Genomic DNA, 15,730 nt, shown 5'->3' with positions numbered 1-15,730 from the left:
TCTGATGATGCGGGCACGCCACCCCGGCGCTGAAGCACGAGCTTGTGATGATCTGGATAACGAGGCGGTCCGGTGGCAGTGGTAACAGCGCAGCGAATCAGATGCGATGTACTGATTAATTGATGTTCGTGTGTGGAAGTTAGAATGATAGATGACACGCCTGCAAGGCCTCGTGCTGCTGATTGTCCCTTGTGTGCAGACATGATATCGGCCTTTGAAATGGTAAACAGCGCTAGCTGAAATTAAGCTGCATGTCAATGATTTTCGCAGACAATTGATTTAAAAGTGATGAAACCACAGGGCTGTTATTTTTGCTAAAAATGGAAGACCGGCATTGGGTTTAGTGCACTCTGCCCCACGCCAACATCAGCACGCAATATGAGCTCATTTTAGCTATCAGATATGCCAATGCCGATATCTGTATCATTGAGCCAAGGCACGGCTTTAAGCAATTATGGTGCTCAAAAGGTGCGTGTGATTTTGATTGGCATGTCATTGGTAGGGAGGTGCTGGGCATGACATCCACAATGTCGCATGACAGCCCCGCGTCGTCCGTCTGATCTTGTCTGACCGCCCCTCCTCCTGCAGGTCACCGAGCGCACACTCTGTTCGTGAGCGTGAACCCGCCGCCCTCGGGTCACCACCGGCCGCACCACCGGTCCCGCCGCCGTCACCACCGGCACCAGAACCGCGATGGTGACGACGACCGCCCGAGTGAGTAGCGGCGACGCCGCTGCCACCTGTGGGCGGCCGGCCGCGTTAGCGCCGGGCCGATCGTTGGTTGCCTAGGGAGGCAGTTCGGTATGGATTCGTTCGGGCAGCGCTGCGGCACGGGATTAACCGGGCTCGCAGACGGGGTTGGTGTGTCCTGCGCGGCCCCGTGGCACTCGTAGCGGCGTCTGTGCCGCTGAGACCGGGCGCGAGGAGCATGTGCTGTCCACCGCGCACGTCAGGCCTAGGGTCTCAGACGATGGTTGATGCGGGAGGCTATCAGGGCAGACCACTCGGTCCCGGTTCCTGTGCATTGCAGTGCGCGACATTAAAAGGCAAGCAGGCCGTTTTTCCGAATGGGCCTTTTTTGTATGGATAAGACATTATTAATAGCCCTATTCCTCGCAGAATAACTAGGAGAATGGAGGGATAGGTGGGGTATTTCGGCTACATGGCTTTCGCGAAACGAATATCAGAAACAAATTCAAAATATGCTATAGTTTCCTTTGTTGCAATTTGCAAAACTGATATGGAATTTTGAATTTTGCTATTGATATTCGTTTCGTCAAAGGCATGTAGGCAGAATATCACATCTATATCGCTATTCTCGTGGTGTTTCTGTAAGGATTAAGGCTGTTAATACTGTCTTATGTACATGAATAATATTCTATGCGAATGCACTTAGCAACTTACGTTTTTTTCTGATTGGGCTAAGTGCCATCGCCAGACAGATGTATGCCGAGGTGAATTTGTTGAAAATTGCATCTGCTGCCGATGGCGCAGGCGGGCTGACTGAGCCCGTTTCCGGCGGAATGTTTCCTGAAAAGCGTCTTTAGATAGTGGCCAGCCAGCGCATTGTTGACTGATCCTCAGCTGTCAGCCCTTGAACTCCAGCCGGACGCGTATCAGTTTCGCTAAAAAGCCGTTAGTGTGTAAACTCCCGGCATGGATAGCAGTCTGCCACGTGCGCTTTCTTAACGAGCGCTGAGCGCTACCGGCACCAGTCCGCCGATGTCAGTGTCTCGCTGGCTGTTGCCTTTCCTTCCCGAGTGCTGTCATACACGAAGTGACCTACCAGACCCAGACGCGTGCTGACGCTGTGTAAACAGTGTGCCTGCCTCCTGCAGTGGACCTCGCCCCGCCGCCGCCGGATCGAGCTGTGCCGGATAGCGGTGGCGCTACGACGAATGTCTACGACCCTTTACGTGGCCATGTGCTCGTGTCTGAGAACCGGGGACCGTTCATGACGTCATTCATGCAGTGGACATTGTTTGAACACGTCACCTGCAGACGTGTTTGCGGAGTGGCGTGCCGGGACCTGAAAGCTTCAATAAGGATCGCCGTTTGTTTTTTTTTTAAGCAGAGCAGGATGATGACCTTAAAGGTATGTAGACGGATTGATGTAATCAGTCTTCGCTACACAACAGTTTGCAGTTGAGATTTTAAAGGAACTGTTCGGTTTAGACGTGGACGATATGGGGGACCATGGATCATGAAGGGGTTGTCAGTTATGTCCAAAGGCCGCCCCAAATTTATGAACATTCGTTGTTCTGGTGGATTTTAAGTGCGTGAGAGGGCTGCAGTGGAGCCCAGCACATCATGCCGCATTTGACCCTTGGGTGGGGATGTGACGTTTGCAAACGTAAAGACGGCGTGCGATAGGCCCGAAAGCAGCGCCGCCGCGGGCGCCAAACCCCATCATGATTGTTTGCCCAGTTATGTGTCATTAAATCACATGTTGAGGTCCTGCACGAGGTGCCAAACACGGCCCACTGGCGTTATGGCCACCGGTCAGACGTCGGAGGGCTTGTTGAAACAGCTGTCCCACAAAATCACGCGGCAGGGTCACTACAGCGTTTGCATCGAATTTCCACTAGATTTGGGCCGTAGTTGGCGCGGTGACCCACCCTTTGATCGATTTCATAGGCTGACAGGCGTACCGGCGTCTCGAGGTTTGACCAGAGAGTAAATTACTCTGAGGATGGGCACAGGTGACGCTAATGAATATTCAAAGCATGGTCTAGATCATCGTGGGAAATTTTGGGACACTTTGTAGGAGCTTGTCTTCTTTTTAGCACATCGGAAGACAGCAGCCGAGGGTTTCTTTCCTGTATCTCCTTTATGCGTATACATTTGAATCTAAAGAGTGTCGGACAGTTCCTCTAAAATCGCATCATCACACATCACTGGCATGTCTTTCAGTAGCACGTCCTCGCACCTCTTTACATCATTATCTGCATGCCTGGTAGGATTCTTCTCTTCTTATAGTGGACCGTTCAGCACTCGGGTCGTTTTCAGACTTTTTGAAAAAAATTTAAGCAATATTTTACTACTATGGTTTGCATGCCTTTATTGATATGAGCTTATGTGAAGATTTTGCTTACTTTGATTCCCTCTCTGACTTTCCTTTTATTACCATATCATTAAGAATACTCTTAAAGTAAAGAGAATGTACATGTATTTCCGTATGCATACACGAGGCAGTGCACAATATGCGACACTTCATAACAATATTATTTCATGCAAGTAGCCTCGAGCATTATTATCGTGGAATGGAGACCGAGAAGGCGCTGCTGTGAGCGAGACAACGATGCTCACTTCTCAAGTTGGAACAAATCTCGCTATCCGAAGTTCCCACTCTCTGTCATCTCATGTCGCTGTTGTGCCAATCAACTTCAAATGTTCAAGTAACGCTGCATAATGCGGGACAGATTTCGTGATTTCGAGATGCTGAAGCAGATATTTGTAAGAAAGTTTTCGGTATCGCTGTCTCCTGACACGTGCATGCGCGGGTGCGGGCGGACGCCATACCACGCCAAAGACCGTCTTTATGGAACATAGCTTCTTGCATGCTCTCTCCTGTGATTAATGGGCCGTCACGGTGGCACTCCTTGCTCCTGTTCAAGGACTGTTTTGGCAGCTGATTATGACTGATTGCTGAGTCGCCACTGAGGCATGCATCGCTGTCTGACTAGACCACTATGCTCGTAAACAGCTCCGCGTGCCATGGCATGCCCAGATTCAGACGCAGCCGATATTTCTGCCTTGAAGGGTGGCCAGAGCCTTTTTAGCTGCCACGTATTCAGTTGTCGCATTTGCTTATCGAAGAGGTAAATCCTAGTTTTGATATACTGCGTAATGCAAGCCATAGTTCATAGCTGAATATGGTCGTTGATCACTAGAGTACACGTGCACCGGTGTATCGTAGCCACACATTCACAGGGAGCCGAAGACAAGGGCTCTTCAAGAAGCGGACATGCGTGCTGTTTGCATTTATTTTGGCGATGTTGTGGTATTTGGCGGAGGGATTCATAACAGATGTTGCGTCGCGGTCGGGTGCCTCTAAAGATATGCAAAACTCCACCCGAGGCGGTGGCCATTCGATGGCAATTTCAACTTGTCCATGACGTCAGCATGCATACATAAGGCCGCCCGGTGTACGAGTCCGTTCCCAAAGCCCCGGACCTTGTGCGCCACTCCCTGGTCCGCAGTGTTGCGTGCCCCGATCGCGATAGCGACCCGGCCTCCGTCCCCACACGGGGGTCGGTTCTCCGGATCAGGTAACCGACTCGTTTTAGGGAATACGGGGTCGGTGAGTATGCCGGTTCTCACAACTGGCCGTTTCAATGCCGTGCATTATATCATCAACAAACACCCTGATAGAAAAACGAGCGAGGCCGCGCCCCGCATCGGTGCCTAGTCGCGTGCGCCGCGTGGAGGCGCTTAGCGGAGGCGCCGCCGCTGCCGTGAAGACCCTGGCACGGGCTGCCCCCATTGCAGGCGATCCCATTTACGAGCGAGGCCGCCGCGCCAGCCTCATCGTCGACACCGACACCACCTTCCCCGGCCCCCGTAAGCGCGTGTGCGCCGCTGCGTGTGTCGTTCACTGTCGGGTTCGGCCGCTGGAGCGACCTCGCCCCGCTGTCTCTGCCGCTGGAGCGACCTCGCTCCGCTGTGGCCACTAACACGTGCTGCTATGTAGCCTAGTGTGCGACGACGCCCCGCGGCCTGGCGCGTGCTGGTCGTCGTCCTGGTGGCGTGGTGTGCTGTCCCAGCTGCCGCTGAGGCTGCAGGCGCTGTCTTCTGGTGTACCTGCCGCGTATTGTGCGGGGGCTAACCCGGCTCTTTGTACTCCGACCGCCCCGTTGACTGCCGGATATGCCTACCGGCCTTAACTCGACCCTATCGGCAGTGACCCACCGGGCGACACGGATTTTTTCTGTAAGATTTATGACGATTGCTGGGCCATAAACACGATCATTCACCGACGCCTGCGCTATGCAATGACAGTATAGCTTATCAGGCGTGATATACCTTTATCAGTTTGTCGAGCTTTTTTTATTTGGGCTGTTGCATATCGTCCGTCTGCGGGGCCATAAAATGCACGAAAGTATTATGGTCCTGCTGTCCGCCAGCTAGCTGTATTATCACGCGTCGGTCTCGTGTGCCTATCACGCCTTGCATGCGGATCTGCGGCATACTCGACGCTCAAGCCGACGGCCTGTCCCAGGGCGCGGGCGCCGTCTGCCCTGATCTGCCCTGATCTGCCCCGGTCTGCCCTGATCTGCCCTGGTCCGCCCTGATCTGCCCTGTCTGCCTTCTGGCCCTGATCTGCCCTGCCCTGATCTGCCCTGATCTGCCCGATCTGCCCTGGTCTGCCCTGATCTGCCCTGATCTGCCCTGATCTGCCCTGATCTGCCCTGATCTGCCCTGATCTGCCCTGATCTCCCCTGGTCTGCCCTGATCTGCCCTGTCTGCCCTGATCTGCCCTGTCTGCCTTGATCTGCCTGATCTGCCCTGTCTGCCCGATCTGCCCTGATCTGCCCTGGTCTGCCTGATCTGCCCTGGTCTGCCTGATCTGCCCTGTCTGCCTGATCTGCCCTGATCTGCCCTGGTCCGCCCTGATCTGCCCTGTCTGCCTTGATCTGCCGCCTGCCGGTCTGCCAGGCTCTGTCACACCAGGCGCGGTCCGTTATACCGCTCTGGTCTGTCCTGATCTGCCCCGGTCTGCCCTGATCTGCCATGGTCTGCCCTGATCTGCCCTGTCTGCCCTGATCTGCCGCCTGCCGGTCTGCCAGGCTCTGTCACACCAGGCGCGGTCCGTTATACCGCTCTGGTCTGTCCTGATCTGCCCTGATCTGCCCTGACCTGCCGCCTAGCCGGTCCGCCAGGCTCCGCCACACCAGGCGCGGTCCGTTATACCGCATTTTATGAAGTTTGGCACCGCCGAGCCGTCGTGTCCGGCGACGCGAGGAAGACGGGCGCTGACGGATTATGGGAATTGATTAGGTTTACTTAGTGCGCTCGGTCGGTGAGGGAGTGCCCGGTGTTCATGCCAAAGTGGCGAGGGCTTTGTTGGTCCGATTTTTGTTCCTGTCTATTCGGGTGCTGAGTCAGAGCCAGGTGTCTGTGCGGGTGTGAAGCGTCCCCGACCATCTCAAGCTGTGATGCGTCGTCCCCGGATGTCAGAGTGGGCTGTTCTTGAAGCCTGACAGCATTGTCTGAATTATTTGTAGATTGTTCTGTTGTTTTGCATCGATGGATTTTTTTTTTTTTTGCTTTTAATAGATAAGGTGCGGTGAGGCCCGTGACACGCACGCCAAAAGCAATATTTGGTATCTCCAACAACGAGAAAAAGGTCATTATTTGAAACGCAGCCTTCCATTTCATTAAATGCCGCACAACTTATGTATTGGTTTTTGCACTTAATCCGAACGCTGTGGACTAGAATACTGTCTTAATGAAAGAATCACTTCTGCGTTGTTATCTCCGCGGGTCTGCTGTGAGCCCAGATCATACCGAGTTATTACAGCGTAAAGAAAGATTTCCTGGTAGAAAGAAAGGTATCAAGTAGACCGAGACACAATTCGGTAGCGTTCTACGTATTTTCCTAAAAATAATTTTGGGGCAAGCCCATTCGCTGAAATGGATGCGCGAAATGTCTTAGCAGGCCGTACATTGCTCAATCAGGCGGACTTCAGGACTTCGAACGCACCCCGACCTGTCGCCATTACATTGAGCCAGGTCTCAAGCGCCATCCCCGAAAAATCACCGCCCACATGTCTGGTGTCGGGAAGTAAGCACGCAGGCGCCCGCGGCAACAAAGCCCGCCAGCACAGCCGTCTTTCATTGAGGTTCGGCCTACGTCCTCGACCCCGGGCGGGTGGGGCCAGCGCGGATCCCGGCGCGATGTGGCGCTGATCCTTCCCGTGCGACCAGCGGCCGTGGCCAACGGCGGAGGCCAGCGCGTGGATCCCGGCGTCGCCAATGCCGACGCCGACGCCGACGTCGCACCCGGCCGGCCGGGCGGAGATGCTGAAGCCGCTGCGGGAGGCGGTGGAGGAGACGCCGTGGCGGAGAACGGTTTTCAGAAGGAGCCGTCCGAACCTGGAGAGGAGACCAAGAAGCATGCGAAGAAGGAGACAAACGAGGGAGGCGTAGACGGAGGCGCGAATCTTGGGCGGGCCGCGAGCCGCGGCGCAGACCAGTGCGAAGCAGCTTCGCTTCGACCCGATCTGGCGGTGAGCGTGGCGGGCGCGAAGCGGTCTCGACTCGCTGGCAGGATGCGTCGGCTCTCCGTGAGCCGAGGATGTGGCTGTGACCAGGGACCAGACGTGTTGCGACGGCGACACCTGTGGCCGCCCGGTACGGCGGCGGCGCACGCCTGGCGGGAGGCTGGGCTCGGCGGACACTGCGGGCGTGGCTGTCCTCTGGTGGTGTTGGTCTATCCCTGTCGGCATCCGTCTCGGACGGCGTGTGCGTGTGCCTTCCGGCTGCATGCTGTTGTGCGGGCGCGCGGTTGAACGCTCTCTTGTTCCAGGGCGGGAGTCGGCGCCCTCCAGCTTATTGTCGAAGCTAGACAAGTCTGTTCATACGGACCAGACAGCATGTTGATATGTAGCGTGGCTGATATCGCGAACAGGAGGCATCTATTGCATGCGTCGTTTATGGGAGCACGTGTGAGACGGATGACTCTGTGAAGTGTTGTTTCCTGTTCGTCGCTGATGGTTAGGTTTCGCTCTTCGGTGACGGATTTTCACGAGTTGATGGATGTCTTTCGTTGCTTCGTTACTGTGTTTGATTTTCGTCAGCGCTGCGAAGCTTTCGGTTGTCGGAACTGTCGGTTGGAAGTTGAAACTCCACGGCGCGAAGGCCTCTTTTGCTTCAACTCGGTGGACGTTCGACCCCCAAGCCGTCAGCTCCGGTAATAAAATGACGAACCCGCCACCCGGACTGTATGGGTTTCGGCAGCGGCGCAGAACGGAGGCGCTGACGGCGGTCCTACCCACCACCCCGACTGTATGGGTTTCGGCAGCGGCGCAGAGTGGAGGCGCTGACGGCGGTCGTAAACGGCTCCGCTGTGGCTCCAGACGGCGGCGTCTACAGACGTGGGAGGTGACCCCTGCACACTGACGGGGCGGATGCCTGCTGATAACGGCGAGGCTGCCAGCTGTCCGAGCACCGCAGCGACGCACGCGAGCGGCGGCCTCGATCGATAGAACTCCTGCGCCCCCCCCCCCCCCCTCCCTTCTCCAGGAGTGGGGATGGGGGCTGGACTCAGCGACGCCTACCGCAGAGCCAAACTAAGCGGACAGCAATGGAGCACGCGACAATCAGGCTCGGCGGGTGGCGTCGCCCCGTCGGGAACGCGTGGGCCTCCCCTGCAAGTCGGAGTCCGCTGTTGCCACCGCCGGATGTGCGTATTAAGAACCTGCCTTCCAATGGCATTGCAACTCCGCCGGCCGGGGACGATTCCTACCGGCTATTGGAGCGTCGCTTATCTCCGAGGCCGCGGGCCGCCGACGGCGTCGGAGGCCGTCGTCAGGCCGAGGCACCGGCCGGCCATGTCCGACTGCGCCGGCTGCAACGCCGCGGCGGCGTGGCCTTGAACCGACCGGTGACCTTGACTGGCGACCTCGCCCGCGGCGCATCGAGCCGCCGCTGTTGCTCCGCCCCCTGGTGACGTTACGGCACGCTCGGGGTCGCAGCGGGGACCGTCGGAGGTCCAGACAATTACTTTTCGTCCCCGCCGGCCGCCGGGGCGTGAGACGCGTTCACGGCAGCATGAACAGCGTGTCGTGCGGGGGTGGGCGGCATGAAGATGGAGGCGAAAACAGCGCATCGCGTGGGGGCCTCGTAGTCGGACGGGATATCCAGTATGGCAAGATTTTCGCTTTCTTGCACGATGATCCAGGGTCGTCGGGAGCAGACAAACATTTTTTCAGCGAATTGGTGAGGTAAATGCTAGGTTTCACCCAAAAGTTGGAAGCCACCGTTCCCGCACGCTTGCCTCCACTGTCTGATCTGCCCAATCATGCACCAGGGAGAGCTGGGTGGAAAGGGCGGTACCCTGCCCTGCCGGCCAGTCGCAGGTAGTTCTTTCACCGGCTGCTGACCTTCGCAATGATGTAGGTACAAACCTGGCGTATTTGGCCGTGTATCTGCGTGCTAGCCAGCGTCGTGCAGTGCGCGCATGTTTCCGACGGGCTCCTCCCGGCTCGTGCTCGTCACCTGGCGTGATGCAGGGGCGCCGACGGGACCCCTGTTCGTGTCTGTCGTCTAGCAGGCCCAGCCCTGGCTCGGGCCTCTGCCAAGCGCACCACCTGGCTGTTTCGCGGAGGGAGTGGCTTAGTGTCCACAGCGCCATCACTCCGAGGGTTGTCAACGCGCGCTTGGGGGCCCGACCTCCATTGGTTTGGAAGTTTGACAGTCGGCACATGGTGACCAGTGACGTAGCTGGAATTTTGCCTCGGAAGGAGCCGGGTCGGGGCATAGGGGTGTCCATGGTGGTCCTGTTAGCACAGGGACCTCACGTCGCCACTTTTGAAGCCGTGTTTAGGGATTCGGAAAACCTTGCTAAGCTCTGGATCCTATCTTGGCGTCTTGAGGGTCCGTTTTGATGTGCTAGAAGCCTTACGGGCGTCTTAAATCGGCACGAAGAACTGGGGCCTTCGCCCCAAGGTTTCCCGATACCTCTTTGGGGGCCATGACCTCAAAGCCTTTTCCCCTACCCACGCGATTGATGGTGATGCGTAGCTTGGGTTGAAAATGCCCCAAATCGCCGGTGGAGTCGCCGACCTACTATTTGGTTCGCTCGCTCTGACGGATGGGGGCGGGAGGGCTAGTGTCTAGTTCGGTGGGGGCGCAGTGTTGAGGTCGGTCGGTAGGTGTGTACTGAGTGACCCTTGTCCAAGGTCGGCGGTTCGAGGTCGGAGGGTCATCGCGGCACCGTGGGATCGCGTTAAAACAGCCCAAACGGACAACATAATGGGGATCATAAAAGGCTCGGCATTGTTTGAATGCTGAAACGGGTGGCATTCCTCCGGGTTGTTTTGTCGGTATTGGACTGAATGCTTTCCCTACTGGGTAATTTTTAAGGCGGAATGTGCTGTGGGCGACTTCCGCGCATTTCAATATGCGAACGGCCCTTGGTGTTCAGGAACTGTCTGACTTGGTGTCCAACTTTGTGGAGACCGGCTTCGACCCGAACAAATGTGACGTCAACGTGAAAGTTAGTGCGCTTTAACGTTTTACTGGATTACGTAAGTCTGGAATTGTTACGAGCGGGGTGCTCTCTCACTTCGCAGTTCAACTGACAGGATAGGGCAAGTTTGCAACGTAAAACTGGCGCTTTGCCTTGAACGTGACTCATTTTACGGTCAGATATGCCTTTGATAAAATAACGCCAGTGGTTCACCACAATCTCGCAAAATTATACCGTCGGTATTTGGCAACAAAAGTGCACTGTAATGATGACCAATCGGTGGGAAGCAAACTGGAGGGGCGTTTCGCAATACATATATTGCATTGCCTTGCCAAGAAAGAACCGGTGTGAATTAAGAGCCCGGAAAACATTAATACAGTCATATCGTGCAGCGGAAATAGGCGACAGATGCCTGGAAGCTTCAGCCAAGCCCCATATTCTCGATCCTAAACGTATCTATTCAGACTGCCCCACCCTCTCCTTCCACTCCGCCACCGAATTGCATAATTCCTCCGACGCAAAACGATGTTCTGGCGCAGCCTGCCGCGCCAGACAGACAGCAGGGACCAGTCAGCCGTGGTAAGCTGCGCTAAGGCCGGCCTTCGGCGCAGCTCCTGTCGGCCCGCGCCACGCCACCAGAGGCTCCCGGCGGCCGGGCTCCCGACGGTCAGGCTCCCGGCGGCGGTCGGCTCCCGGCGGCCGGGCTCCCGACGGTCGATCTCCCGGCGGCGGTGGTCGAGCTTCCGGCGGAAGCGACTCTCACCACCAGCCGTAGCTCCCGGCGGAAGCGACTCTCACCACCAGCCGTAGCTCCCGGCGAAAGCGACTCTCACCACCAGCCATAGCCCCCGGCGGAAGCGACTCTCACCACCAGCAGAAGCTCCCGGCGGAAGCGACTCTCACCACCAGCCGTAGCTCCCGGCGGAAGCGACTCTCACCACCAGCCGTAGCTCCCGGCGAAAGCGACTCTCACCACCAGCCGTAGTTCCCGGCGGAGGCGACTCTTACCACCAGCCGAGTCCCGGCGGAGGCGACTCTCACCACCAGCTAGCTCCCGGCGGAGCGACTCTCACCACCAGCCGTAGCTCCCGGCGGAGCGACTCTCACCACCAGCCGTAGCTCCCGGCGAAAGCGACTCTCACCACCAGCCGTAGTTCCCGGCGGAGGCGACTCTCACCACCAGCCGAAGCTCCCGGCGGAGGCGACTCTCACCACCAGCCGTAGCTCCCGGCGGAAGCGACTCTCACCACCAGGCGTAGTTCCCGGCGGAGGCGACTCTCACCACCAGGCGTAGTTCCCGGCGGAGGCGACTCTCACCACCAGGCGTAGTTTCCGGCGGAGGCGACTCTCACCACCAGCCGCAGCTCCCGGCGGAGGCGACTCTCACCACCGGCCGTAGCTCCCGGCGGAGGCGACTCTCACCACCAGGCGTAGTTTCCGGCGGAGGCGACTCTCACCACCAGCCGCAGCTCCCGGCGGAGGCGACTCTCACCACCAGCCGTAGCAGCGCCGCGAACGGCGTCCGGAAGTGGTCACCGGGCGAAGGTCGGGTCGAGAGGCGCCGCCACCGACGACTGTCCCACGTGGCTGACGATCGCGAACCGCTGGCCCCGCTTCCTGCTGTGAACAGGGAAAAGGGCGACATACTTGGCAGCCTTGAGCAATATGGCTTTATGACCACCAGCGTTATATTTCAAGATGGTATAGGTTTTGAGTAGGCGTTTGTGCGACTTGTGGGTGAAGTCTTTCCATGCGTCACTCACCCCCTGTTCCTTACTTATCTTCCTTCACCGTTCCTTTTATTATCTTACATATCCATGGCATCAAGAGTGCATCAATAGCCACTAAAAAGCGTGGACCCAGCGGCTTCTCAACATTGTGCGTACCTCATCATACCGGCCGAACATCTCACCATCCATGTGCAGCACGCCAAGCAAAAAAACGTAGGACTTTTTCAATGGAGGTCGTTTCTCGGTTTGTTCAAGGCATCTGCGATGGATAAGCATTCGTGACGTCATCAGTGCAGAGAATGGGAGTCGTGACGTTCGCTCAGACCTCACTTGGTCGCACAGGACGTCGCTGGTTGCTTCGAAAAGCACTTAACTGTCCGCGATTGGAACTCCGTGTCGCGTCTCTCAGCTCACGCGCGGACCTCACCGCCCGACCTGCCTCGCCGGCGTCGATTGCCGCCACCGTGGTCACGGCGTGGGAAGTAGTGGGCGGCGGCGTGCGGCGCGGTGCCGACAGCCCCGAGAATGCTGTGACGTCACCGGGCCCGCCGCCCGCGGCTATTTCCGCCGGTGCCGACCGTGCCCCCCGTGACCTCCGGCGGCCGGCGGCAGTGAGCCGGCGCCCCGCGCACCTGTCTCGTCTAGGCCCATGTCATAAATCGATATTTAGGGTTGGAGCGCGCTGTGCCTTCAGCTGTAATCCGCTGCGTTCACTAGACTTCGTGCGGGTTGTGCTGAAATCGCTCTACGGTGGCGGTGCGGGTCAGGTTTCAGCTGGCGCTGCGGCGCGCCAGGGGCGAAGGGGCAAGTTCGCGTGACACAAAGGCTTGCGTTCATCCCACGAGCCCGGCCGCGGCGCCACGCCGTGTCCGACCGGTCACGCCGCTCTCCCCGGCGTAGCACGTGGGAGCCGCGTGCCGTGTGACGCAGCGAGGCGGGGGGGGGGGGGGGGGGGTACGTCATGGGTGAGCGGGTGGCTACGCCACAAGACTCGCCGGCTCCCCGGCGGGGTCGACAGGTCCGCAGTGAGCGTGCGCCGGGCCCGGCCTGACCTGGGCACGGATGTGCCGCGAGCTGGTGCGGTGTCCGGCGCCAGACCTTATCGGCCCTTGCGGGTGCATGTCGATTATAGCCAAATGAAGCTCGTCCTTTGGGGCCTCCAGGCTGAAGTCGAATGTGGCGCGAGCATCCGCGTGCCCCGTTTGGGCACGGGCAGGGTGCGGGCGAATGCCTTCTTTATTGATCCAGCAATGTTTCAGTGAAGTGATTGCGCGTTCCGTGACGATTTTTCGCCCGGCGTTTGTCCCAGTTCCCGTAAGAGGTTGACCTGTTTGGGCGACCTAGCCGACATACCGCAGCCTCGCGAGGTTTGTCTGCCTGCGGCCGGCCCGTGTGAGGCGTTCGGAGTGGTTAAGAGCTCGGGCTGGAGTGGCGTCAGAAGTGGAGTTCGGGCTGGAGCTCCAGGAGTGGAGTTTGGGCTGGAGTGGTGTCAGCCTGTCGCTGGGGACTCCTATGCCTCCTCTGGAAGAAGCATGAGTGATCGGTACTCGAAGCCAGATCCGAAGTGAGGGCACGGCGAAGCAGTGCCAACTGTTCACGATGAGCCGGTTCAGGATCTCATCGCTCCCAGCAGACTGCGCCGGTGTAGGGCGTGTGTGGCTCGCGGCTGAGGACGTGCAGGAATGCGCCCGTGCGTCGGTGCCTCGAGCTGTGTGGCGTGTCGACCTCAGAGGGGCGGGCGGCAGCCTCAGCGATCAGAAATCAGTGGCGACGGTGGCCTGTCTGGGCCACCATGTATGTTGGCAGCCGGCCTAACATTCCCAGACGCCGAGTCCCCGCGGTTACCACGCTACACTTCAATGGACAAGGCACCTCGCCGTGTACGCGGGGCGCTGTTTGGAGCCTCTTGTGAATGAGCTCGGTGCCTGAGAGATGTCTCAATTGAGGCTTAAGGATAGCATGGCTGGGTAGCGGGGTGAGGTGCTGTCTGCTTTTTACGGCTTCGATCTCTCTGTTACCCTGTGGCTGGTCCCCGTTCGGTAATGTTACGGCATTCATGTGTTGTTTATGTGTTGACCGATCGACTGTATACTTCCTCTAAGAGCTTTTGTTGCCTCATGTTTTATAAATAAACATTGTCTGCGACACAATTAACTCATGTAAGGTAGCCGACGTCGAAGCTAGACAATAGAACAGCCAAACATCTGTCCTACTTGGTTAGAGTAATCGGCGATGATAATTATATAGACGCACTTGTGGGAAAATAATGGCTCTTCGCTACCGCCGCGAATAACAATGCATTAGCTTTTCCCGAAAGTTTTGCGTTCTAATTTTTGTCTTAAACTTGGCCGGGTCCTAGTTTTTCCCCAACGGGCACTCCCACTGGACCGATATCACTTGTCTCGATGTTTTCGATCGCCGAAATTGGTCAGGTGGGTGAGGCCTGAATAACGAACTGGCGCCAGCTTGAGTACCGCTGCATTGTTGAATGTGGCTTGTGACTGAGCTCAGCAACTTACCACTGATCATTGGCAGACAACCCTTTGCGTGTGGCCATTGCATGTGGATATGAATTTTTAACTGCGCTAAAGGCTCGTAGCATGTTGATGTGGGTCGTCGTTCAGAGCCTCTTTTGACGCACCTTCGTGTCAAGATATGGCTCAATTTTCCGGCGCACCCAAATGCGGGTGCAGGAGATATTAGTCACATTGAATAATCCACTGGTTTGTCGAAGCATAGTGCTTTATTCGCGAACCCTCACACATGTGACGGCAACTGTAATTCACTTTCCGAACACCGCGACCGGCTCCACTTCATTTGACCTGAAAACAGGGGCACGCTTGGTACGCGCTGGCACTGCTTCATTGATGTGGTGATACTCCCTGTTGATGTGGACCAGAAGTGACTGTGGATGGCGCCATTGCCATTGCGCGAGATGGAGCTATGGTGCCATTGCGCCATAGCTCTGCCGGGCATTGCGCTAGGTGTACGTGGAGACCAGTTCTTGGATCGAACGATGTGATTGTGGCCTTAAGGATTGCACTCATGGAAATCAGTTTTGGGTGAAGGGCGTGGAAATGTGTGACATTATCCTGAACCATAGGGCATAGCTTAGCTACGAGTTTAACCCCTGTGCTGCAAATATTTTGCTGAGTTTTGACTTGAAGATTGGTTCTGTATGGGAAGTCCACAACGCGACACTGGCACCATCAGTTACGGCATTATAATCATTCTAGTCTGTACCGTTGATATCGAAGACAAAATACGGCGGTGCCTCGAAACTGAGGTACGTACAGAAAATAGATCATATCAAAGATCGGATGAAGGACAGGCGCACCGAAATATGTACATGGCCTGATATCGGCGGGGCTGAAAATTCGGTTCTTGGAACATACATTTCTACGCATTCTGTTAAAAATATAACCTGAGCATCTTCCTTTATTTTTCATTTTCTTAACTATGAAGCCCCCCCCCCCGTGAATACGTACAGAGATGGTTTTCCGGAACGTCATGTCTCCTGGATTGGCGTACGCGCCTGAAGTTGTCGATGATGTCAGCAGCACGCCGTGCCCGTGCTTCTGCGACATCCCACCTGTGCGCAGCCATCCGCGTCTGGCCTGAAGATGCCCTCGCCGCTTGGAGGTCCGACTGGCAAACTCGACACACCTACCCCCCTGTTGTAGGAGGTGTGAGTCACGACGCCACCAGCGTCCGTTGCGATGCCCGTACATGGTTCAGCGTTTGGTGCCGGTGGCGCGCCGGAAATATCTCTCGCCGAGGGTGTCGGACGTTCGGTGATCCTGAA

The 15,730-nt window shown here is 56.9% G+C and overlaps 1 protein-coding gene across 1 annotated transcript in view; it reads left to right on the top strand.

Annotated features, from left to right (window-relative positions):
- The window catches only part of Ndae1 (Na[+]-driven anion exchanger 1), a gene marked incomplete in the record, with an annotated part of 194,062 nt that overhangs the window by 25,593 nt on the left and 152,739 nt on the right, over window positions 1–15,730 (top strand). The window contains 1 exon segment of the mRNA XM_037220637.1: window positions 589–714. Within this exon segment, the coding sequence (XP_037076532.1) occupies window positions 589–714 (126 nt within the window).

Source organism: Pollicipes pollicipes, unplaced genomic scaffold (assembly GCF_011947565.3).
Source record: "Pollicipes pollicipes isolate AB1234 unplaced genomic scaffold, Ppol_2.1 Scaffold_4295;HRSCAF=5057_pilon_pilon_pilon, whole genome shotgun sequence".
In the NCBI taxonomy this organism is placed as follows: Eukaryota; Metazoa; Arthropoda; class Thecostraca; order Pollicipedomorpha; family Pollicipedidae; genus Pollicipes; species Pollicipes pollicipes.
This window is presented reverse-complemented; position numbering and strand designations above follow the sequence as displayed.